This window comes from Ursus americanus, chromosome 23 (genome assembly GCF_024610735.1).
Source record: "Ursus americanus isolate L20-20 chromosome 23, mUrsAme1.1.p, whole genome shotgun sequence".
Taxonomy (NCBI): domain Eukaryota; kingdom Metazoa; phylum Chordata; class Mammalia; order Carnivora; family Ursidae; genus Ursus; species Ursus americanus.
In genome coordinates, this window is record NC_142149.1 from 17,681,852 (window position 1) to 17,704,642 (window position 22,791).

Sequence of the window (22,791 nt, forward strand, 5' to 3'; positions counted from 1 at the left end):
CGGCCCCACGGCCTCCTGCTCCTCTGGACACTCACACAGGTAACTCCTGGGGCCCTGGGGTTCGGCCTCAGGCCGAGAAGCAGGTGTCAAGAATGACTGAGCACTGACCTTCATGAGTCACCCGTGATAAGCCTCACTCATGCCCTCTGGCAGAAGCCACATTTTTTGCCCCCTGAAGGCTCAGCTGTGTGACCCCTCAGAGTCTGAAGGTCAGGACAGATGGAGAAGGGAGGAGGGAGGGGGCATGAGCAAGGAAGAGTGGAGAGGCAATGGAGAAGGTTAAGGTTTCCCTCCCAGAGCAGACGGGGCAAGCTAGACAGCAGGCAGTGGCTGTGGGTTGGAGAAAGGTTCCGGCTGGGCTGCCTGGTCTGCCAGGGTGGGGAGATGGGATGTGGATGTTCCCGACATCCTGGGGGACTCAGAACCCAGGGCGCAGACCGGGAACCTAGGCTGGTGCTGCCCTGAGTCCTGCTCTCTCTGCTTGTGAACTGGGGTGGTCCTGGGAGCCCCACCCGTTGGAAATGGGGCAAGATTCTGGGGCTTCCAGCTGCTCTTTTTTGCTCCCATTATCTGTCTTACCTTGGTTTCATTCTCTGCCCCCACCTCCTATCTTCCCCTGAACCAGCAGGACTTCCAGAACCAGATACCTCCAGGCCCAAAGCCTCCAAAGGGGGGGGGGGGAGAATAGGTTCCTCTGGCGTGGGAGGGGCTCCGACCCTTGGCGGACGTCAGTCCCCTCCTGCCCCAGGCAAGGTGGGAGAGAGCAGAGGTGAGAAACAGCAAATTCTCTGCAGGCCAAAGAGCCGGTGCCCTGGGACCAGATTAGCGGTTTTATGCAGCTTTCTGGAATCTCTTGGGAGGCGAGGAGAGACTTCTCTGGCTGTAACCATAAAAGGGAAGTTGGGTCTCTTGCCTTTGAGTAAAATGCTTCCTATTCACCTCCCCTGGCCAAAGCCAGAGGACGGCAGTTATCTTTGCCGGGAGAGCCGAGGAAGCGGAAGGGCTGGCCCTCCACCCATCAGCACATATTTCCTGGCCAGGAACAGAAAAGTACACCCCTGCGTCCCAGTCTCCCAGCGCCCAGTCCTGGGTGCTCACTTCCCACCTCCAGCGCCAGGGAAGACGGGGAAGGGTCCCAAGTCACAGTCACGGTGCAGTCATTTACAGAAAGGAGAGACGCAGGTTGGTGTGAGCTCCATGGAAGCCCCAGGACATTATCTTTAATTGATGTTCCTGTCCCTGCCTCCCCGCCCCGATCCCCAGATGACATATGTACAGGATGCTGTATGAAGCCATTTCCAGGCCCAGGCCAGTGCAGCCTCCACTCCTCCCTGGGCGCTGCTGGGGTGGGCGCTGTCAGGGCGGGGCGAGAGGACGCAGACAGCTGGGAGCCAGGTGGCCTGGTCACAGGAAGTCTTGAGTCCTCCACATCCTCACGCCCGCCCCCGCACTTGCGCACACACAGGCCTGTCTGCACGTGCAGAGGTATTCACACGTGTGCGGAGATGTGGCTCCAAATGCTTGTGCCAGATGCATCACCAGCTGTGTGCACGTCTATCAGCGGAGCACGCCTTAGAGAAACACGGCAGCAGTGCAAAGCCCAGCCCTTTCCCTCCTGCCCCCCGCTCCAGCTTGTGGGGCTGGCGGAGCAGGACTGGCCGGGGGGTGCTCCCCCCACCCCCTTCTCTTGGGCAGTACCAGCTGGAGCTCAGTATTGAGGACCCCACCGGATATGGCCACCCAAAAGGATGTCAATGGGTCTCAGTCCCCAGTTTGCCCTGAGGGGTGGTGCAGATAAACAGGGAGCCATTTCCTCCTCAAAGATGCCCCAGAAACAGAGGGACTGAAACAGGCAGCTCCAAGGCCCTGGGGGTGTCCAGAAAGCCCTGCTGAGTCTGGGTGGGGTATTCCTGGGGAGAAGGGCTCCGCTCATTTGTGGCTTTCATCCGTAAGGTAGCTTGACCCTCATCTTGCCCTTGCCAGCTGGTTTGTAGCAGTCGAGCCAAGGCTCCACTGTCCCATGGGTCACGAGGGAAGGCCAGGGGCAGGACTGAGGAATCCGGCCCAGCCGCAGCCTGTCAGGCTCAGCTGCAGTGGGGATCAGAGGACAGAGTGGGGAGAACAATTGTAAACTTACTACTCAGCCCTGGAATGGGGGTAAGGAGCAGAATGGGTTTGACAGGGCCTTGAGGACTTTTCTAGAAGCTGAGGATCATATATGAGGCCTGCCTTTTCTTACCTCCTCTTGTACATCGCTGGCAAAACCCCTAACCCTCCAGTCACTGGGCCATCCCAGTCCTTTCCTGCTTGGGGAGTCCTCCCTGGGAAGATGGCCCAGCCTGGAACCCCTAGGCCATGCAGGAGGGAGGAACCTAAACCCTGAGTCAGCCCCAGAATCACCCTTCTTCAAAGGGGGGGAGGCGCCATTTTATTTCAGGGACTGGATTTTCTAGATCCCCAAACACATGCGTCCCGGCAGGGATAACAGGGTGGTCATTTTGAAATTGAAGACAATCTGGGATGTGTGGTCATCGTACCCATAACCTAGGCCTTGGGCACAGGACAGGCAGCTTTGGTTTGAATCAGCACTCATTCTTCTCTCCAAGCTCAGCAGGGCTGGGCGGAGGGGCACGCAAGTACGCCCAGCCCCTGCCTGGCTTGGGGACAGCTGTGTTCCACGAGAGGATTCCAGGTGTGATCATCCCAGGGGAGGGCCCCGGGGGGATGGCCATGCCTCGGTTCCTCCGGTCCCTCCCACAAATGTCAAAATATCCCAATTTCCCTCGCCCCAGCACCCCCAAAGTTACATTCATCAGTTAAGATTCAGTAAAAAAAAAAAAAAAAAGTAGATGTCAGCCCCCTCCCCCTAAGTCCCAGATAGCTACCACCCTGGTCCCAGCTGCCTGGTTCTGAGGAGGGGCTGTTCCAGGCCCTGACCACTGGGGGGCATCCCTCTCGCCCCCCCCACCCTTGGGCTGTGGCAATCCGTGATGATGGAAGCTACATTCACACAGGGAGAGTTGGTATGCGAGGCCAAAGCCGCATGAGGTTGGGTGGGGGACCATGAGGGAAATGCCCCAGGCCTGGTCCACCCTGGTGGTGGTGTAAAGGGCAGGGCCACATCCCCCCACCCAACCCCCCCCCCATGGGGCCAGTAGTTGAAGGGCTTGGGCCCGGAAGACATTTGCACGGTGCCTCCCTCCGTGGCTGGGCAGGGGCAGCCTCGTGGTTCAGGGTGGAGATGGTGGGCGCCAGGCTCGGAGGGAGGGGGGTGGCACTTAGGCCCCTCCGGACCTGGAACGGAGAGGGGGCATCAGGGGAGGAGGTGAGGCAGGGCCCAGAGGGAGAACCCCTGAGCCGGGCCCTTGGAGGTCAGTGCTGGGCCCTAGAGGCGGCAAGTCACAGGCTGGCCGGGGAGGGGATCTGGTGAGAAGTTAAGACAGCGGTGACATGGAAGACAAAACAGATGGGACGCAGAGGTAGGCTCCCCTCCCGGAAGAAAAGGGCTGCGGGGGACACAGCTCCAGGGCCCACCTGGCCAGGGGTGGTCTGGCCATAGGAAGGGCAGGAGGAAATGGACCAGGGCCTGAGAGGGCAGGTGGGTGGGAGGAAGGGGCAGGGGCAGGCTGAGGACTTTCTTCCCGGAGCAGGGCTCTCCCACCCCTGTAGTGACAGCAGTGACAGCAGGGGTGGGGATTCAGCCCCCAGCTCCCCATCAACAGAATGTGAGGTGACGAATGAGATGGAGGAGACAGGGACAGCGGGAGGGATGACGTGGCCGGCGTCACACTGCCCCCTGCTGGGTCGGGTCGTACCTTCCCCGGCGGATGTTTCTTCAGGAGCCAAGGAGGGGCCAGGCAGAGAGAGAAAGCAAAAGGAGCCATGGGTGACCTTGCCCTTCTCTCAGGGAGGGCCTTCCTGGCTCCCATGAGACCCTTGGCCCCAGAGATGGGCCAGGGTCCCCAGGACCGGGTCACTAATGACGGGCCTAGGGAGAGATGCCTGGGTTCGAGTCCTGACTCTGCAACTAACTCATCAAGTGACCCTGGGCCTCAGGTCCCTCCTCTGCACCGTGAGGGCCTTAGACCAGCTTGCGGGCCCCACACGCAGATGGCCAGGAGCACCGCGGGCTAGGTGGGGCCTAGGGACGGAGGACACTGCCAGTTTCCGGCAGCCCCTGCTTGGCTTCTCTCCACGAGCCGGGCTGGGATGCACTGAGGCCCCCCAGTCTTCTCCTTTTGCAAGAGAAGCTGGGAAACAGGATTGTTAATGTAAAATCTTTTGGTGTTCTGGTTTGTTTGTTTTTGTTTTTTTAATCTCTTGGAAATGTGAGTAAAACAAGATCGTGTGGCTGGCTCGGACTGTGATGTGTGAGCTCTGGCTTAGCTAACTTCTCAGGGTGGCCCCCTCAGCTCCAACAGTCTGGGGTTCTGATACCCCCCAAGAACACCGAGGGGTATGGGGGGAGGAGGTGTGTGTGTGTGTGTGTGTGTGTGTCTTACTTAAATCCCCAGCCCGTGCCTCCCAGGACGATGGCTGCGACCAGGACAGCCCCTGCGATGGAGCCGATGATGATATTGGTGCCGCTGGGACCTGGGGAGGAGGGCAGGGCTCGGTTGGCAGGGACAGGCATGGAGAAGGGAAGAGACAGAGCCCCAACCCGGCCTGCTCCGGCCTCACCCTTATATCTCTCCGTCTCCCCCGTGGGCGGAGACGTGGGCAGGGGGTTGTGAATGCTGCAGTCTTTGCCTGTCCAGTCTGGCTGACAGATGCACTTGCCTTCGTTGCTGCAGACCTAGAAGTGGGGTGGGGCCCGTAGAGGTGAGCAGGGGCCTGTCCCCTTCCAGGAGCCCCTCCCACCAGCCCTGGCCTCCGGGCACCCACCCCGTGGTGGGAGCAGATCCGGCGCTCCCCGCTGCCGGGGCAGGTGCTGAAGTTGAAGGCTGAGGCTGGCAGGCACCGATGATCCAGGCACAGCATGTTGGGCCCGCAGGCCGTGCCATCCTCCACGTAACTCAGGTCGGAGCCATCAGCCAGCTGTACGTGGCCACCCCTGGGGAACCATTATAGCCAGCCTCAGCCCTTGCCCCCACCGCCACCACGGCTGCAAACCTGCCCTTCCCCAGACAAGGTCTCAGCCCACACCTGCAGTCCAGCTCCTTGCCCTGGTGGTAGAAGGTAACACTGTTGATGTCTCCCCCTAAGTCCCCCAGCCGGGGCGCTCCAGAGATGTTGACGCAGAGGAGGAAGCCACAGAGCACATCCCTGTCGGGGCATCATGGAGACAGTGAGCCCTAAGGCTGACCTCCAGTCCAAATGCTGCTACTACTACTGAACTTGAATCTGCCCTCTCCCCACCACCTGGTTTTTCACATATTCTCCACTGGGACTCAAAGGCTTATCCTAGAACCTGTTGCCCCAACTCTGAAAAAAAATCCTCCTGGCTCCCAGAGGTGGGGAGGCCAACCAGGAACCTTGGCAACTCACTGTTTATTGCACTGGACCCAGCCTGACCCCTTGCGCCCACAGTTCCCACGCTCTGTCCCCTCCACGTTCAGCTTCTCATAGCAGAAGCGATCAGCAGCCGCTGTAAGGAGATGATGCCAGGCGTCACCCACTCACCCCAGAACCTGCCCCCAGACCTCAGGCCTGCACCTCCAACACTCTGGCCTGACCCCCTGTCCAGCTGGGTCGCTGAGATCCTAGAGACCACACACTTGGTAGAGGGCCTATTTAGCCAGAACTTACCCCTCCCCAGCCTCTTGATTCTGCGTCCTCCAGAGTCCCCCCTCTCCCATTCCTAGCCAAAGACTCACCATGGCCCCAAAGGGCTTGGCACTGCCGGTCCCGGGTTTTGCAGCGACCTCCATAGCAGCGGCCCTAAGGAACAAACAGGAGACAAGGGACTAAGACACTGAGTGGTTGGAATGGATATAAGACAAAAGACTGTATTGAGCCAGAGGCCCCGAGGGGGAGGGCCCCCACCCGTCATACCTGTTCCTGATCGCAGTAGTAACCATCCAGCTTGTGCAGGTTAGGGGGACACTGTGGACAGAGGGCTGGGCTGAGCAGACCAGCCTCAGGACTGAGAGTTGAGGAATGAAGGGGTGCCAAATGCCCCCTCATGGGGCTCAGAGTAGTACAGGGCTCTTCCAAGTCAAGGACAAGAGGTCTGGCTCAGAACTCAGACCACGCAGACTGGCAAGTCCCACAGCCTCTCCAATCTCCCTGTTTCCTGTAACTACTTCACAGGGCTGGGAGAACTTAATGGAACTAAATACCTGGCACGTAATAAGGACTTAAAAGATGTTAACTAATACTATTATACACTCTGATCCCGAGCACACACCAACCCCGTGCCAGGCCCTTGGAACCCCAGCCAGACTATACTGATTTGATGACGGAAGGAGCAAAACCAGGAGGCACGATACACCCGTTTTTCAGGCTGACCAGCGGCGGCGACGCCAGCAGCGGAGCGGAGGCGCGCAGAGAACAGTAGCCCCGCGGAGCCAAACCGATAAGGATAGGGGTTGCTCGCCCGGGGACCCTCAGGGCGGCTGCGCTAGACGGACCTGGCTCGAGTCCCCGGTGCAGGTCTCCGCGATGTCGCACTCGTTCACGGCCTCTCGACAGGACACACCCCGCGGTTCATACTGGGAAGGGGTTGTGTTCCGCGGCTCAGGCCAGAACCGCGGACTCCGCCCCCGCCTTCCCGGAGGCCCCGCCCCTCTCAAGGCCTGTGCCCTCGGTCCCTACTCGCCCCGCCCCCCGGCCTCTCCCAGCCCTGTCAGCCCCGCCCCCAGGCCGGCTCACGGTTCCGCCCCTCCCACGGCCTCTGGGTCGGTGCCCCGCCCCGCTCCTCGTAGCCCCGCCTTCAACAGGCCCTGGGGGCGCACGCCCCTGCCCTTATCCCTCTCCATTGGCGCTATCTTCGTCTAGTGTCCCGCTCCCGCATTTGCCCCGCCTCCAGCGGCTCCTCCTCCCTGAGTCCCGCCCCTCATCGGGAAGCCAGCAGTCTGGCCCCTCCCTCCAGGTGCCGCCTCCGTCCCGCCCCGGCGGTAGGTGCCCCTTACCTTGCAGCGGCGACAGCAGAGCCCGTCGCTGCACATGGCGTCGTGAGTCAGGGTGCATTTCTTGCAGCAGTTCCCGCCCGCACGGCTGCACTCCTGAGGGACGCGGGGACAAGGGGAGGGAGGTGGGTAAGCCCTGACCTTCCCCACCCAGACCTTCTCTGGCGCGCGCCCCCGTCCGGTGCCGGCGCCCGCACCAGTCTCTCACCTGCACCGAGCCACAGTCGCACTCCTCCCCCGCCTCCACGAAGCCGTTCCCACACTCAGGCGGGTCCAGGAGCTGGACGGGGAAGGGGCGTCGGGAGTCTGGCCGGGACCTTGCCCAAGCCTCGCTCCCACATCCCCGCCCTGGGGCTGGTACCTTGAGGGGCTTGTTGAAGAGACAGCTCCCGCCTCCCTCCTGCAGAAACTGGTTGTACTCGTCGATGCTGCAGCGCGAGAACTTGCGGGGCAGGTAGAACCTGGGCAGGGGTCAGGGGACGGAGCCACTGAGTCCCCGCCGCGCCCTCCCCTTCAGCCCCTTCTCAAGTTTGGGAATGGGGTACACGGGGGGACTCGGTCACCATCTCAAGGAGGCTGAGGATCTATGTGCCCGGAGACGGCACGATCATCCTCCTGCCTTCCCATCAAGCGGAAGTGGACAGGGGTCGATGCTCCTGTCCCCTTCCCGAAACCTCGGGACTCAAAGCGTTGGAGGTTGGAGCGCTAAGTGGGGAAGGCGCCTCCAGATGAGGCTTTGGCGGCTCCCAGTGGCCAGAGCGCACACTACAGGCTGCCGGTTCCTGTGTCGGGCCTGGGAAAGTGGGTCTCCTTGTGCAGTGTCCTCAGAAAACTGGGCTTTTTGAAATCCTAAGTGGGCCCAACACTGGGCCTTTTGAGGCCACTGGGTCCAAACTGCCACCCAGTGCTCCCTATGGTTCTCCCTCGCCCAAGACCCTCCCCTAGCTTGTCCCCAAGAACTCACCCAGTGTCTTCCATGATGCAGCCCAGCCAGTTGTCCGGACATTTGCAGTCCCCTGAGAGGTGAGTGGGTGGCTATAACGGAGGGTGGAGGACTGCCCCCCTCCCACGGACACCCTCTTCCCTTCTAGGGCTGCTGGGAGTGGGTCCCACGTGGGCTCTACTTTGATACCTGCTGAGCTCCGGTGTTTATTCCACATCATGCCCAGGTTCTGCCCCAGCGTCTGGGCCAGCGTCACCGCCATGGCGCCCATGTTGTCGTACTTGGGGTGAAGCAGATGGAGCACGAAGATGTCCACATGCCCGTGCCCTTCACAGCCCCTCTCCCTTTAGCCCCCACCCCAGCGAGGCCCCACATGGCTCACCTCGTTCACACCTCCACCCCTGGACAGGGAGCAGATGCCCCCCACGTAGGCAGCCCCGCTACTGGTGCTCTGGAAAGTCCTGCCCCTGGAAGGGAGAGGGGTGTCGAGAGAACCCCCTGCCTTGCCCATGGCGGCTTCCCTAGGCTGTGAGTGGCAGACTGGGGAGCCTCCCACACCAGAGCCCGCCCTCGGGGAGGTGAGCCCGTCCTCCTGTCCACCTGTGTGACCTCAGGCAAACCCCTTCCTCTCTTTGGGTTTGTTTGCCCATGAGCCACATGAGAAGCTCCGATGAGATCATCTCCAACTGCAAGGACCTTTTTATCAGATTTTTTTCTTCTATCAGAGCACTGAGTCCCTGAGGAAGGGATGCTGGGACAGCTGGAAAGAAGAGGGGACAAACGGGGGGATGACAGGCAGAGGAAGATCGCTGGGCACCAGAAAAGGGGGCATCAGCCTAAGACGCAGGGAAGACGCCCAGCCTGCGGCAAGCAGCTGGGGGCTGGTGCAAGGTGAGCCGGGTTCCCAGACCCTGCCAGAGCCCCTGGCGGCCAGCGAGTGCCCGGCAACCCTGAGCGCTGGCGCAAGCAGCCAAGGCTGGCAGACATGTGGGGTGGGGGACTCACGAGAAGAGATGGGTGGCATCACTGGGCTCAGGCAGGCCCTCCCGCCGATAGACCATGAGCCGGGCTAGGGTCTCCAGGAGGTCATCCTGCACCTGGATCTTGTCCCCATCTGCCCACGTTTCCATGGCAACCAGCACGATGCGGGTATTGAGCTGCTCCTTGTACATCTGGGCCCGGAGGGAAGAAGATAAGGGTGGGGCTGGAGGGTAGGAGAGGGTGGGGGCACACTCTGTCTCTCCAGGAAGTGGGGAGCGGAGGCCGACAGGGCCCTGCAGAGCTCACCCCAAGCATGTGTACAGCAGGGTGGGGGTGAGGGAGCAGAGGGAAGGGAACGGGGTGGCTCACCACATCTGCCAGGTTCACCACGGACTTGGCAAAGTTGCTGGTGAGGACCACGGACTGGCGCATCTGCTCGAACTGGGAGGAAAGAGAGTGGGCGGAGGGCCAGGCTGCCTCGGGCCCCCCTCCCAGAGTTGCCCCCAGGCTGGGAACTTACCAGCTGGTGGTCGTTGACCACGATCAGCTCCACGTACTTGGTCTCACTGTGGACGGTAGGGTGGCCCCGGCGGACCTGGGCGGTGGGTGGGCACTTGGGATCAGTCCCCTCCATGCCCAGGGTCTGGGCCAAGCCATGGGCAGAGTCAGGGGTGCTTAACTCCAGTCAGGGATACTGCTGGTCCCCCCACTGGTGGGGGGTCCCCTCCCTCCCCAGCCTTGGTATGAGAGCAGGCAGCCTCCGTTTGTCCATAATTCAGGCAGGTGTAGACACGGGTGTTAGGAAATAGGGTGGGGGGCTTCCTCCGAGGCGTGGTACCCTGGCCCCCAGCCACATCAGTCTGAGCCCTCCTTTGCCCCCATCATGGATGGGTGTCCTTCTGCTCTGGACCACAGCCTGAGGTCTCTGCAGCCCGAGGTCTGTGCGGGCCCCCGTACCTGCCTTTTCCTTCTCAGCCTCGGCCGGTTCACAGAAGCAGAATGAGCAGGGGCAGCAAATAGGCAGCCTGGGGGGAGGGGACAGGTGAGGGGGGCACAGCCGGCCCCCTCCCCATCCCCACTTTCCCTCCCTTACCTGGTTCCCTGCATCCGAGAGGGGCTGGGAGGAGAGGGGTCCGGTAAATGAGGTGGGGAAGGGGTCCCTGAAATGAGGGGGAATTAGTTCTTGGGAGGGGGCCGACCAGGTCTGCTCCTGAGCCCAGATGGGGGACAGCTCCAGCCCTCCCCCCCACCCCACCCCAGGGTGACCCAGAACTGGCCAGAGCTCCCATGTCGGATCTGATCTCCCAGATGCTCAGATTCCGGGGTCAAGACCTGGGGGCGCCCTGAGAGATAGGGGCAAAGGACACTGGAGCCCGATGGGAGGTTACTTGGGGGACAGAGGGGACATTGGAGCTGAGGGCACAGGGGGAGGGAACCAGAGCTGGGGTGACTGAGGAGGGCAGGAAGGCTGAGGTTACCAAGGGAGGAGGCAGCGACAGCCATTGGGACAAGCCACAGGGTGTGCGTGCATAGCAGGCTGTCAGAGGGGACCATGAGGGGCTCACCTGGGGGGGGTCCTGAGGCCTGGCCATCTCGCGGGGCTCCACGATGTAGGTGAAGTTCCCATCAGAGAAGACCCCGCTGCAGAGAGAGAGGCGCAGGTCCCCACCACGCATCCCCAGGCCAGGCTCTTCCCCTCCCCCAACCCCTCCCGTACTCACTGCAGCCCCTGGCAGGTGGAGAGGGCAGCGAAGGAGTGGGGGTTCCCCCGGAGCTTCCCCTGGTAGTAGCAGTGGTCCCCGGCCCCCTGGAGGAGCAGCAGAACATGAACAGACATGCCCCCCCCTCCGGCGTGAAGGCAGGAGGAGGGGTGCGGGTCCCGGGGTACGCCTGCGGAGCTGGAGCCTGGCCCTACTCTGGACGCGCTCTTCATTTGCTCTTTCACCTGGGCCGGTGCCTGGTCCTCTCTGGGCCCCCTTCCCCTCACCTACAAGATGAGGACGTTGGGCTACATCAGTAGTTCTTCGCCGTTTGGGGGGGGCTGGTGCATGGTTCCCAGATTCCTTGGAGAAGAAGAGCCGGCGCTCGGGCCAGGCCCTGCTCTAAGCGCTCACCACGGAGGGGCTCCCTTGCTCACGTGAGAGCTGTGGCCTCAGCCCCAGCGCCCACACAAGTGCACCCACGGTGTGTTCACAGACACCACTGCCTCCACGGGCCGCCTCCGGACATGGCCTGTGGGTCTGTGGCCAAGGAACTGGGTGCAGCGTGTGTCCTCTTGGCCGGGGCTCTCAGGTCAGGGGGGACAAGCACCCCCCTCCCTGCTCCAGCAGAATGACTTGTGCTCCAGTTACGGAACTGGCTGGTGGGGGGGTGGGGGGGAAGGAGGCTATTTATAGACACTCCTTCATCTTTGCTCAAGCCCCTGGGCCTCCGGGGCTGGGACCCTGGTGTCCCGGACAGCCAGGAATTTCCAAGGCCTTGGTGCTGAGTAAGAAGGGTAGTTCCTCAATGGCTACCTCCTAGAAAAGTCTGGGCATGGAGCAGGGAGGGTCCAGGAAAGCCTCCACGGCAGGCAGGCGGAGAGGCCGGCAGGGAGTCAGACCTCGGGAGCTGGGTGACGGGAGCGCGGGCTCCACGCCGTTCAGTTCGCCACCCCAACTCCGACCCTTGGAGCCTCCATGGTGGCAAGAGATGGAGGGTCCCAAGGGGCTGGGCCCACGCAAGTAGAGAGTGTACCTTGGACCCCATCTCCACTGTCCACCTGTCTCCTCATTCCACCTCCCCTGTCCCCTTCCAAAGGCACTCACGGTGTTGTGCTGGGTTGTCCCCTCCCGGCTAAAATGGCGCTCCACATATTGCGAGGAGAGGAGGTGACTGAAACAGACAGAGGGGGGCAGGAGGAAGGAGGGGGTCACGTCTGGGGCCAGGTCCAACTTGGGTCCCACCCCAGCTCAGAGCCAGGTCCCCTGACCTGGCCGTGCCCCTGTCTCCCCACCCACCAAGTCAAGGCCATGCCTTGCCCACCCGCCTGCCACGCTTCCTTCCAGGCTCAAGGCCACACTCACTGGTTCAGCTCCAGGTCCAGAGTGAAGTTTGAGTTGAAGGCTGGGATGACGAAACTCACTTGGGCCAGGTGGACAGGCTGGGGGGTGGGGGGAGGGCAGAGGGGAATCAGCCTGGGGAACCTCAGAACAAGGAGTAGCACTGAGGAGGGGATGGCCCAGCCCAGCAGCTAAGGGGACCATGGATTTGGGGGGAAAGAGCTCATCTTCCTCCAAGACCCTGTTCCTTCCTGGGGGCGGGGGCAGGAGTATGCTTCCCGGGGCCCAGCCCACCCTCTGGGCCAGGGCTCGCTGAGCAGCGTAGGGGGCAGGTGGCAGCCCACCCTCTCTGGTGTAGGTGCCCCCAGGCCAGTCTGCCTGAGCAGCAGGGATGGAAGGCAGTTCAGCCTGCTTCATGCCAGGCCCTCCCTGCTGTTGGCAGGGCCAGCCCCGCCCTCAGGTGGACTAAAGGGAGCCCCCCCCGAGAAGTATCATGGGAAAGGGGCAAACTGGAGATGGGGAGCAGTGTGACCCCAAGCCCTGTAAAGCAGGCGCCTCCCTTCCTGTGTCCTGGCCCCAGCCTCAATCTATGGAGGAGGCCTCGGACTCTGCAGACGGGGTAGTGTGGGTTAGAACTGGAAGCTGGGGCGATGGGCAGATGCCATCCTGTCTGGAGGAAAGAACTTGGCTCCTCTACCCCCAAGTCCATTGCCCTCTGCCTTGCCCAAAGCAGCTCATCTTTAATATTTCAATCCCATGGTTAATTTTTAAACACGGAAGTTTTCCTGATAAATTTTTCAGAGGGGCCTTTGCAGTGGGGCTGGGAGGCTCCAGGTTGTCATGGCGACATACCAGGCCTGAGCAAGATGGCTGCCCTACCAGGTCTGGGCGCCTAGCTTCTGTGGGGAGTGCGGACTCCAGGCTGAAGCTAGGGTGCCTGGAGGAACAGTGACCTCAAGAGAAGAAGGGGCAGGAGAGTCTGGACTAAGGGGATGAGTCGGCCCTCTGAGCTCTCGCGGCCCCACTCCAAGCATCAGGTCTCACAAAAGACCCAGAAGCACTGCAGGGGCCTGAGTGGGACTAGAGCCTTCTTCGCACCCCTCCCCATTTAAAGAAGACTGAGTCCCAGACCCCCAGGTGAGGGTCCCAGCACTGGGCCATGCAGGTGTGAGGCTTTTGTTTGCTGCCTTTCTCCTGGGCTGCAGAATGGAAGGAGCCCCAAGGTCACGAACCCTCATAGCCTGTGCCAGCCGGCTTCCTTATCACCAACCCAGACTTCTCATTTTTACGGAGGGCTTATTATGTGCCAGGCCCTGTTCTAAATACGAGTATTATCATATTTGATCTTCCCAACAAGCCAGTGGGACAGATGCCACTGCCACCCTCCTCCGACAGGTGCGAAGCCTGAAGAACAGAGAGGCTAACTATCTTGCCCAAAGTCACGGAGCTAAGATGCGGTGGATTCAAGCCTACAGAATCAGCTTCTGAGGCCTTCTCACCCCAAAGGTGAAGTAGATAGAAATGGCCCAGTGTCCATGAGAGGCCCTAGGAGAGGGGGGTTGAGGGGGATGAAGGGCCAGAGCCCGGGAAGGCAGCCCTCTGAGCTCCAAGGACACTGACTCACCCCATCCCAGGCTGACTGAGCTCCACGCTCTATCCCAAGCCCCTAGAGCGTCAATCAGACTTGAAATAGAACGTCAAGGACAAGGAGTCACTGCTTTCCTCTTCCTACCCTGGCCTGGACCACTTCTGCTTTCTCCCGGCTCCTGGGCCTGGACCACCTGTACCCCTCCCACCCCACGCCCTTGGCTTGGGGATCCCTGCCCTCCCTGTCCTCCGCTGGGCTTGGTCTCTCTCTGCCTTCCCCACCCATCCCTGCCGGGACCACCTCTGCCCTCGCCGGCCCTTAAGTCTGTATCCGCTTATTCTTTCTGCGCCCCGCCGATAAGCCCCTGTTTCTGCCCCTGCTGGCCCCCCAGAGAAGCAGCCAGTCCGGGTCCCTTGCCCCGAGCCCACTCTCGCAGGCTGTGCGGCATCAGAGATGGTCCGCAGATTTCCCCACTGAAAATGGCACGACGAGCCCAGATAGAGGCAAGGCTGTGAAGCTGGCTTTGTGTGGTGGGGGTCGTCCCGGGCCAGGAGGATCCTGGCAGCGCTGGCCCTGGTGCCAGCAGAATGTCCGCCACTCACAGGAAGTCAGCAAGTGCGCCCCTCTGGCCTCCCCCATCTCTGTGCAGACCAAGCTGGCCCCACTCTGGGGAAAGCCCAGCCTGTTGGAAGAGCACACGCTAGGTCCTTTCTGTCCCCAACACCTCCCTCCCGCAGCCTCCTTCTTCCCCACCCGGTAAGGCCTACCGCGGGGCCGGGCTGCCCCTTCCCTAGCAGGCAGGCCCAGGGAGCGCTGGGGGAGGTGCCAAAGGTGCTGGAGGAAGGGGAGGGAGGTCAGAGGGCTGGGCAGCGGCTACACCGGGACAGCCCTGTCTGCAGGAGGAGAAACCAGGCAAACCCACCTCCGTCCCCAGGACCTCTGTACCCCAGGCACCGGGGACGGGGGCTCCGGCTGGCACCAGACTCCTAAGACCATCCCCCGCCAACAGCCAAGCTTCAGGCCCGAGTTCTCTCAAAGCCAAACCACTCCTTGCTTGGTCTGCCTCCTGCCCCTGACCTGCCCCCGACCTCTCCCATTATCCCTCAGCTCCTCCCCTGGGAGCCCCTTCTGTCCCCCGCCACCCGCCCTCCTCCGTGCCCAGCTCAGCGCTGCTGGTGACCGGCCGGCCTGGCCTCGACCCTGTGCCCTGCTCTTGCCTCTCGCTCCCCGGCTATCTGGCTCTCACGTGCCCTGGCTCATTTGATCTCAACCCGCCCAGGTCGTCTGCTGCTCATTTTACAAATGGCAGGCCAAGCTTAGGGACAGACACTTGGAGGTGACTGGCCCAGGGCCACGCTGGGGAGGTGCGGGGTCAGATCTCAGCCTGGGGCTGGAGTTCATGTCTGCCACGGCAGCTGCGGCCACCTGGCTTCAGTGACTGTGCCCTCCCCGAGGCTCCCTTGTTACCAGCCCATCCACTCCCTTGGCATTGGCTTATGCCCTGTGTCAGGCTCCACCCGATTCGGGGTGCAGAAGGAAGGAGGCCAAAATCCCACCGAAGTCCCAGAATCACAAATACAGACGCCAGGCCTCCACCCTAGACCCACAGAATCACAGTCTTGCGAAGGGGGAGAATGAGGGTCTTGAGGGTTCCCAGATGTTCCAGTAAATTCGAGTGTCCAAGCGCTGCCCTTCAAACTGTCGCCCTGAATCCCTCCTCCTGAACCCCATCTCTTCCCATGGCTTTCTCCTCCTCACCCTCCTCTGCAAAGCCTGCACCCTCCCAACCCACAGAGGGCTGTGGCCCCCTCTACTCCTGGGCCTTTAAGCACACAGTTCTGGGCGTCTCTGTCACTGATAAAACTTCCCACATGGCGACCTTTAGGTCCCTGAGCACACGACACGCCCATCTCTTTCCCTGCCCAGGGGCTCAACACTCATGTTGGATGGAAAGGCATCAGAAGGCCTGAGCCTCAGTTTCCCCATCGGTAAAATGGGGTTGTCATGAGGGTTAGATGGAAGCCCTTCCTAACGTGTTATTATCACAAGGATCAATAATCACAATCATAACGACTGAAGAACGAAGTGTCAATGTCCCAGCCGCACAGGGCTCTCAGGAGCCAGACGAGCCACGTGGGCTGGGTGGTGGCAGACGGCGAGGAGCCAGGGACGCGGGGGCCCCACCTGGGACACATCCCCCCATAGCACTGTCCCCCACGATGTGCTGAGGCTCAGCTGCCCAGCAGGACAGTGGGAGTCCCAGAGAGCAGCTGAACAAATTTCTGATAATGGGATTTGACCTACATTTTTGAGGCCAGAGTCACTTCCTTAGAGGGTCATGAGTCCCTCTGGGGACAGACTCTGGGTAACTGGGCCCTCTAGGCAGCCTGGAGGGGGCTATCAGGCAAGGCCAAGCCCGCAGGCCAGAGTCTGGCTCAAGACTCCTGCCGCGCTGTCCCTTCCCCACCAGCATCCCCTGGAGCCTGACCGGGAGCCCCCAAATGCCCAGGCTTCTGTCTGGGACACCGGCCCTCCTGCTGGCGCCAGCTGCCCAGCACCCCGCCCCTGACACCTGGGAGGGAGGGCAGGCCTCACAGGTGCTGAGCCTCTGCTCTTGCCAGAGCCCAGGCAGGACACCTGACAACATCGTCGCCCCCGAGCCTCCAAGCAGCCTGGCAAAGTGGAGATGACTCTCAGCTCCATTTTAAGGATGAGGAAGGTGGGATTCAGAAGGCCGCAGAACCAGGAGCCACCGAGGCTGCTCGGCTGCTCCCCCCACCCCCAAAGTCTTTCAGACCCAAGCTTAGCCTCCTGTGTGAATGATCTCTCCGCCCAACCTCACAGCCGGGCTCAGTTCATGGCCCTCGCCTTTGCAGAGCAAGCGGGGGGCCCAGCACAAGTCCCAGGGGCGGCTTCGGGTCACCAGCCCGTCCCGGGAACCGCCTTCTGCCTCCAATCCCAGGATAGAGCTGCGACCTTGGCTGCACAGACCAAGCGTGGCTATGGCCCTAGTGGGTACTAGGGCTCCAGGCACAAGGCCCTGTGGCTCCGTGCCGAGGACTGCCATCTAGGAAGGGCTGGGGACTGAGTCTTGCCGGTTGGGCCCTCATGCCCCGCAGCAAGAAAACACAAGCACTGAAACGCACACTCGGCCCTGAGGGCTTTGGGGGCAGCATTTCCAGTAAATGCTGGCCTGGACCAGCTTTCATAGGAGGTCAGCCGAGTGACGGGGGTCCCCCCTCCTCTGGCTGGCTCTGATAAGTCTGTCTCCTGGGCCTGGAGGCTGGAACCTCTCCACCCCCAATTCTGTTTGCTTACCCACATCCTGCCCTTTTCTGGGTCCTGAAGGAGTCGGGTTATCCTGGGGACAGGCATGACCCACACAGAAGCTCTGTGTGGATTAGAAAAAGGGTCCCCTCAGAACACATGGAGCCTCAGGAGCCCACAGATTTCATTCAGTCCACTTGCCCAGGCACCCTTGTGCAGTGAACAACCAGCCCAACTGCACATGGTGGCCCTGCTTGTTCTTCGGTCTCAACCTTCACCTTCAGGCTCCCTGTGACCACTGGTTTGTGCACTTCCAGAAGCTCCCCCCACCTCTCTGGGCCTCAGGCCCAGCCCGCTTCCAAACTGGACAGAAGTGAGGTGTTGAGAGCAGTGGCGAAGAGGGCAAAGGGTCCCCTGTGGCCCCCCTCACTCACTATACCCCCGAGCTGGAGGCAGGCGGGCTCAGAGCATCAATCTTGGGCATCAGTCTTGACTCAGCTACTTAAGGGCTGTGTGACCTCGCTTGTTTTTTCACCTCTCTGTGCCTGTCTCCCCACCTGTAAAATGGGAGGAACATCAGCCCCATCTCCTGCAGCTGTGAGGGCCATTACACACCTCCGTGCAGGGAAAGCATAACACTGTCTGCCCCAGTAAGGGCCCAGTAAGTTGCCCTTTCTCTAGCTTCTAATTCCTCCCTGGCCACCTTCCTACCCCACAAAGCCCTTACCTACCACCGCCTCCGGGGCGTTATTAGTATTATCATCATCCCGAATTTAGGGATCAGGAAGCTGGGCCTCAGACAGGTGACGTGACCAGGCCAGAGCAGGGGAGCACCCAAGTCCCCCCACCCTAGTCCTGCCGGCCAGAGTGCTCCCCCAGAATCACCACATGACCCGCAGCAAACAGAGGTCTTGCTGCTGCCCAGACCTCGCTGGGCCCGAGGTCGCAAACCAGGGCCATCACCGGGGACCGAGCCCCACGGCGCCAGGGTGCGGCGCGTGCTGATGGGACACGGGCTCAGCACAGGACGATCCAACGCCAGAAGTGCTTCGGGAAGAAATGCCGGGTGGGAGCAGAGGGTTGCAATGTCTCCTTCCGGTCGGGGGCAATCTTTTGGACATGTCTTTTTGTCTCCCTTGGCCTCCTTCCATCTTGCTGGGTGGTGCGGCCCCCGCTGCCAAAACTGAGTCCCTGGAGGCGGAACGGCGCGTGGGAGGCACCTGGTCTTGGAGAGAATTATCCCACTGCTTGAGAGCTGATTGACTTTGAGCAAGCTGCGCAATGTCTCTGAGCCTCAGTTTGCTCATCCGTAAAATGGGCAGGCAGAAGTTACCTGCCTTACAGTGTTGCGAGACATCTACCTCAGGGGAGACTGAGGTACAGGTAAGGCCGGGCTAAGAGTATGTCCCCTGGGGAGGCTGCAGGGAGGTCCCTGGAAAGGCTCAATGCTAGAGAGACCCCCACTGGAGGTGAGCACTGCCCCATAGATCCATGAACCCTTCCCTCCTACCGTCACCTCCTCAGACATGACGTGCCCATGGGCCACATTCAGACTTGGTCGCTTACATCATAGACGCACACATGCCACCCACTCACCCAGCAGCGACACCCGAAGAGACTCCCCTACGGTCTGCATACCCAGCTCATCAAGCCCAGCTACAGCCATCCTGGTTCCCCCCACAATCCCAGGCGCCATCATAGCCCGGAAACCCCCACTCTCCCTCCAGGAAGGACTAGGCTGAGGGAACGCTCCATTCTTCATCCCTACCTGGCCCCCATGCCTTCGTCCCTCACCGTCCTCTAACCCCACCATGGTATCACCCATCCTCCATCTGGCCCTCTCCTGAAGCACCTGCCAGGGGGTCCAGCGGTCAGGCTGGGCAGTCACCTCCTAGCCAACACAGGCTTGGGGTGCACAGTTTTTGGGGGGAGTGACCCCAAGGAAGAAAGCTGGACCAAGGATCAAACCCAGCCAGGACACCCCATCCTTGGCCTTAGGACCATCCCCACAGCCTGTCTCCCACTTCCCAAGGAGCCTGGGCCGACGCTGAAGGCAGCCTCCAACCCCTTCCCTCTCACCCCTGCTCCACTGCCACCCACACCGCCCCCCAGGCCCGCCTGCCCTGGACCATTAACCACCCCCTCCCTCCCTGCCTTGAGTGATGGTCATCCATTATGCATGCCGCCTTCCCGCTCCATTCCATTTCCCGAGTAGCCCCCCTGCACCCCCCCCCCGCCACAAACCCCTCCGCCCCCCCTAAGGGCTTTTAACCAAGTACATTAGGCAGGACCAGATGCCAGTCTGACAGCTGTCTGTAATGCTAGCCTCCGTTTCCCTCCTTCCTCCCTCTGCCCAGCCCAATTTACCTCCCACCACTCCCAGCTGCCAAAACTTCCCAGACCGCGGCTGTACCCTCCTCTGAGTCTCTCCTCTACCTCCTGTTCCTGCCAGGCCTTCGCCATCCCGCCCTCCGCCGCCCCCGTTGGCCTGGCCAACTTTCAGCTTCCAGCTCCTGGAGAGCCGAGGCGTGCTGAATGAATATTCCATCTGGGTAATTATTATTCACATGATATTAATTAATTATTAATTGCAATTAATCTCCTTCATTCCTAACCTTCCTCTGGGAGGCAGGAGGGGCCTGGCAGCTGAAAGGGACGGGGTGGGGGGGCAGAAAGGGGCCGGTGGGGCTGGCATTTGTGGGTGAGCTTGGGGCCTCTAATCTTTTTCCAAGGCTCCACCCTCAGCGAGGACAGGAAGGAGAATGACAAGCCTATCAGTGCACAGAGAGAAACTGAGGCAGGAGCAAGCCCTGAGCTGTTCCAAGAAAGCCCACTGAGGGTGGCCGTGAGGAGAAACAGGAGCCCTACCAGACCCGAGCCCGGCTCCTAGCTGCTTCTCCCTGCCCCCTACCGCCCTGCCCAAGCCCCATTCGAAGTAGAACCACTTGCTTTCGTAGGAGGGGAGTGGGGGCCGGTGAAAGGCTGACCTACAGTTGGACTGAGTCCTGGGCATTCCAGGGTCCACGGAGGGCAGGGGATCCCCATGATGATTGGAGGGGGGCCTGGAGAGAGGCGGGTGCTCCCCACTAGTGGGCTCCAGCTCCCATCTGGTAGGGAGCCCATTGTACAGAAGGAGAAGCTGGAGGAGCCAGCTTGTGGCATGGTGGGGACCCAAACCCTGGCTGCCGGGTAGCCTTCCTTGGGCTCCAGGCCTGCTCCAGCCCCCTGGCCTCACCACCCAACCCCACTCACCGGGCCCCCTGGTGGCTCCTGGCGGACCCTGGTGTCCAACTGCTGCTTTCGGACCTCTCCCCCGGAGCTCTCCCCCACCAGACGGCTGGGCTCTGTGACCTCAGGGGCTCCCGGACGCCCCAACTGGGGTGAGACCCGCCAGCGCAGAGCTCCGAAGGGACCCCGGGTCCCAAGACCTGGGGAGACAAGGCCAGAGCTGCAGGCGGATGCCCACCGAGGGGCAGGAGACTTGGGACTGGGGTGAGCACACCTCATCCCCCACTCTGGCGTGGCCCTTGGCGCCCTGGGGAGGGGGGGAATCTGGGTGGGAGGATCTGCTCCCCTGCAGAGGGAAGAGCCCGATGGGGAGGGGGCCAGGAGCTTCCCTCCCGCCCTCCCGTCACGACTGCCCCCCCACCCGCAGAGACCTGCAGAGTCCGCCGGCCAGCGGCAGGGGGCTGGCCGCGGTGGGGCGGGCCAGATGGGGACAGGTGGGTGCACGCGTCCTCCCTTCTCCCCCCCCCCCCCCCCCCCCCGCGCTCGGACCTGCTGTCACCCGGAGCACTGCAGGAAAATGTGGCTGCAGCAGAAAGCGCCGCAAAACCCGGGGCGGGGGCAGGGAGGGCGCCGGGGCCGGGGCGGCCGGGCCGGGGGGCACTCACCGGGCGGGGGGAGCAGCGGCAGCAGCAGCAGCAGCGCCGCGAACGCCCAGCGCCGCAGCCGCCTCATGGCTCGCTCATAATCCTCCGGCTCCGGGGGCTGCGGCTGCGAGCGGCGCGGCGCGGGCGGGAGGAGGCGCGGGCGGGAGGCGCGGCTGCGGGAGCCGCGGGCGGGGGCGCCGGCCGGGCGGGGGGCGAGGCTGGCGGCGGCGGCGGCGGCGGCGGCGGCGGCGGCGGCGCCGGGCTCAGCGCGCTCCGGCCGCGGCCATCCCGGCGGGGCAGCGGGCCGGGTTAAGAGCGGAGCGGCGAGCACGTGAGCCCAGGGCCCGCCCCCGCCCCCGCGGGCCCCCCCAGCCTGGCAGGGCCGGGGCCGCCGCGACGGGAGGACAAAAGAGGCGCCGCCCGGAGACCGGCCTGCCCGCGGCTCCTCGGGCCCCTTCGGCAGGTGCAGGGCGGGGCGCGCCCGTTCCCCCCATCTAGCCCTCCCCCTCCCCCCCCCGCCTCGGCCACCCCTCTCTGGCGGAGCTCCGAGGACCCGTGGGTTGGGAGGGAAAGGGAGGCAGGGAACACGGGGACCCCGGGCTCTGACCCGGTGACGGCAGGTCCGGGGGCCCACGAGGTCGAGGTGCGGGGGCGTGGCTGTCCGGCTCCGGTTCGCCTCTCCAGCGCGGTACCCAGGAAGGGCTTGCCCTGGACCCAGCCGCGAGGGCCCGGGTCCACCGCAGGCTGCGGGAGCTGGGAAGGTCGGAGGGTCAGCGACGGGACCGGAGGGATCTCTCACCCACCCACAGGAGCAGGTCACTGCGGAGTCCCCCCACACCCCGGGTCCAGACCCCTTTCCATCCTGCAGTACCGTTTTCCAGGCCAAAGATGCCCCTGCCTCCAGGAGGGCTGCAGGGATTGCTGTCACCAGAGCCACCAGCACTGCCTCTGGGCTCCTGAATCGCTCACACACAGGGCAGGCACCCCAGTTCTATTCCCTAAATATATCAACTAGCCAGGTCATTTACATGCCATTAGCATGCCCCATTCCCGCCCCTCCCTTGCCAGCCCAAATCTTTGAGGAGCAGAAGACACTTCTGGAGCCCCCCAGCTTCCCCCACTCTGGTCAGACTAGGTTGCCCTGTCTGCAAACCACCTGACCTTCCAAACTTCCTCTCTCCCTGTGCCCCTAGCTCAGCTTGTGAGCTGCTGGGTAAGATGGGCCCCCATACTGGGGAGGGATCCCAAGAACCAGAGACCTGAGATGGATAGGGGGTAGGACTTGGGCATCGCTGGTGAGGTCCCGCCACGACCTTGTGCCCAAGGCCAGATCATCCTCGAACCCACACCAGGCTGAGGAGCAGGAGTGGAGGCAGGGAACCCCTTCCTGGGTCCTCTGCTTCCTTAGGGACCTAGGGACTCTGCCAGGGATGGGGGAGCTGTCTCTGGCTCGTGACATTCCCCCCCTCCCAGCTCTATTTTAGGCCCAGGAGAGGTGAGAAGGCAATTTCCCGGGAGGTGCTGACATCAATGCTGGGACCGGGGTGACTACCCCCAGCAACCACCTGCCACACCAGACCCAGATGCCTTCACTCTGGAGACATCTTGGAAACCTCTTCCAGGGTGTGGGGGAGAGGGGCTCCCAGGAGTGACGACCTACTCTGAGATACACCCTAGAAACTCAATTAGTCAGGAGGGAGAGGTTGTGCTCCTCCTTTCGGATGGGGAAGCGGAGCCTCCAAGAAAGAGGGCCCCATGTGAGCTTCCCAAAGCCCAAGAGCTGGCAGTGAGAGGCCGTCTCTCCTGCGTACTCCCCAGGCCCCGCCCGGGTGGGTTCGTCTTGCCCTTCCAGTTCCAGGGCCACAGCAGAGAGCCAGGACCCCACGTGCCTCCCAAGAGGAGAGGTGGGGTTTGTCATTTCACAATGGGGGGCACTGGGCCTGGGGGAGTCTGGACCCCTCTCCCAACATGGCCAAGACCACACGGCCTGCCCCGTCTGTGGCCTGGGCCTCCGCAGTGGAGGGGCATC

At 62.2% G+C, this 22,791-nt stretch overlaps 1 protein-coding gene across 6 annotated transcripts; it reads right to left on the reverse strand.

The window, feature by feature from the left end:
• Positions 1-1,183: 1,183 nt before the first annotated feature.
• Positions 1,184-20,885, reverse strand: ADAM11 (ADAM metallopeptidase domain 11). 6 transcript variants are annotated; one of them, XM_045814362.2, is made up of 26 exons: positions 20,784-20,885; positions 20,143-20,318; positions 12,060-12,136; positions 11,802-11,868; positions 10,716-10,801; positions 10,560-10,635; positions 10,088-10,154; positions 9,952-10,019; positions 9,515-9,589; positions 9,364-9,435; positions 9,019-9,185; positions 8,396-8,480; positions 8,203-8,293; positions 8,035-8,086; positions 7,432-7,531; positions 7,279-7,350; positions 7,074-7,166; positions 6,573-6,653; positions 5,995-6,045; positions 5,817-5,880; positions 5,488-5,587; positions 5,146-5,265; positions 4,885-5,053; positions 4,681-4,795; positions 4,503-4,593; positions 1,184-3,833 (listed from the first exon to the last, which is right to left on the reverse strand). In XM_045814362.2, exons 1-26 carry the CDS (start codon positions 20,848-20,850, stop codon positions 3,785-3,787), a joined length of 2,331 nt encoding a protein of 776 aa, XP_045670318.1. In that variant the 5' UTR covers positions 20,851-20,885; the 3' UTR covers positions 1,184-3,784. The 6 variants fall into 6 exon arrangements, with proteins under 6 accessions (XP_045670318.1, XP_087710445.1, XP_087710443.1 ...); XM_087854319.1 differs by lacking the exons at positions 10,716-10,801; positions 11,802-11,868; positions 12,060-12,136; positions 20,143-20,318; positions 20,784-20,885 and having other exon boundaries at positions 10,088-10,337; XM_087854317.1 differs by lacking the exons at positions 10,716-10,801; positions 11,802-11,868; positions 12,060-12,136; positions 20,143-20,318; positions 20,784-20,885 and having other exon boundaries at positions 1,184-3,294; positions 3,816-3,833; positions 4,503-4,795; positions 10,088-10,337.
• Positions 20,886-22,791: the final 1,906 nt, after the last annotated feature.

Bases quoted from the DNA above. Each gene is read 5' to 3' on its own strand.
- ADAM11 (XM_045814362.2), bottom strand. From the start codon at position 20,850: ATGAGGCGGCTGCGGCGCTGGGCGTTCGCGGCGCTGCTGCTGCTGCTG. The intron at 10,155-10,559 runs GTGAGCCCCTCA...CCCTCATTTCAG, and splicing joins GGCCTCAGGACCCCCCCCAG to GGACCCCTTCCCCACCTCAT. The intron at 7,167-7,278 runs GTGAGAGACTGG...CGCGTCCCTCAG, and splicing joins GCGACTGTGGCTCGGTGCAG to GAGTGCAGCCGTGCGGGCGG.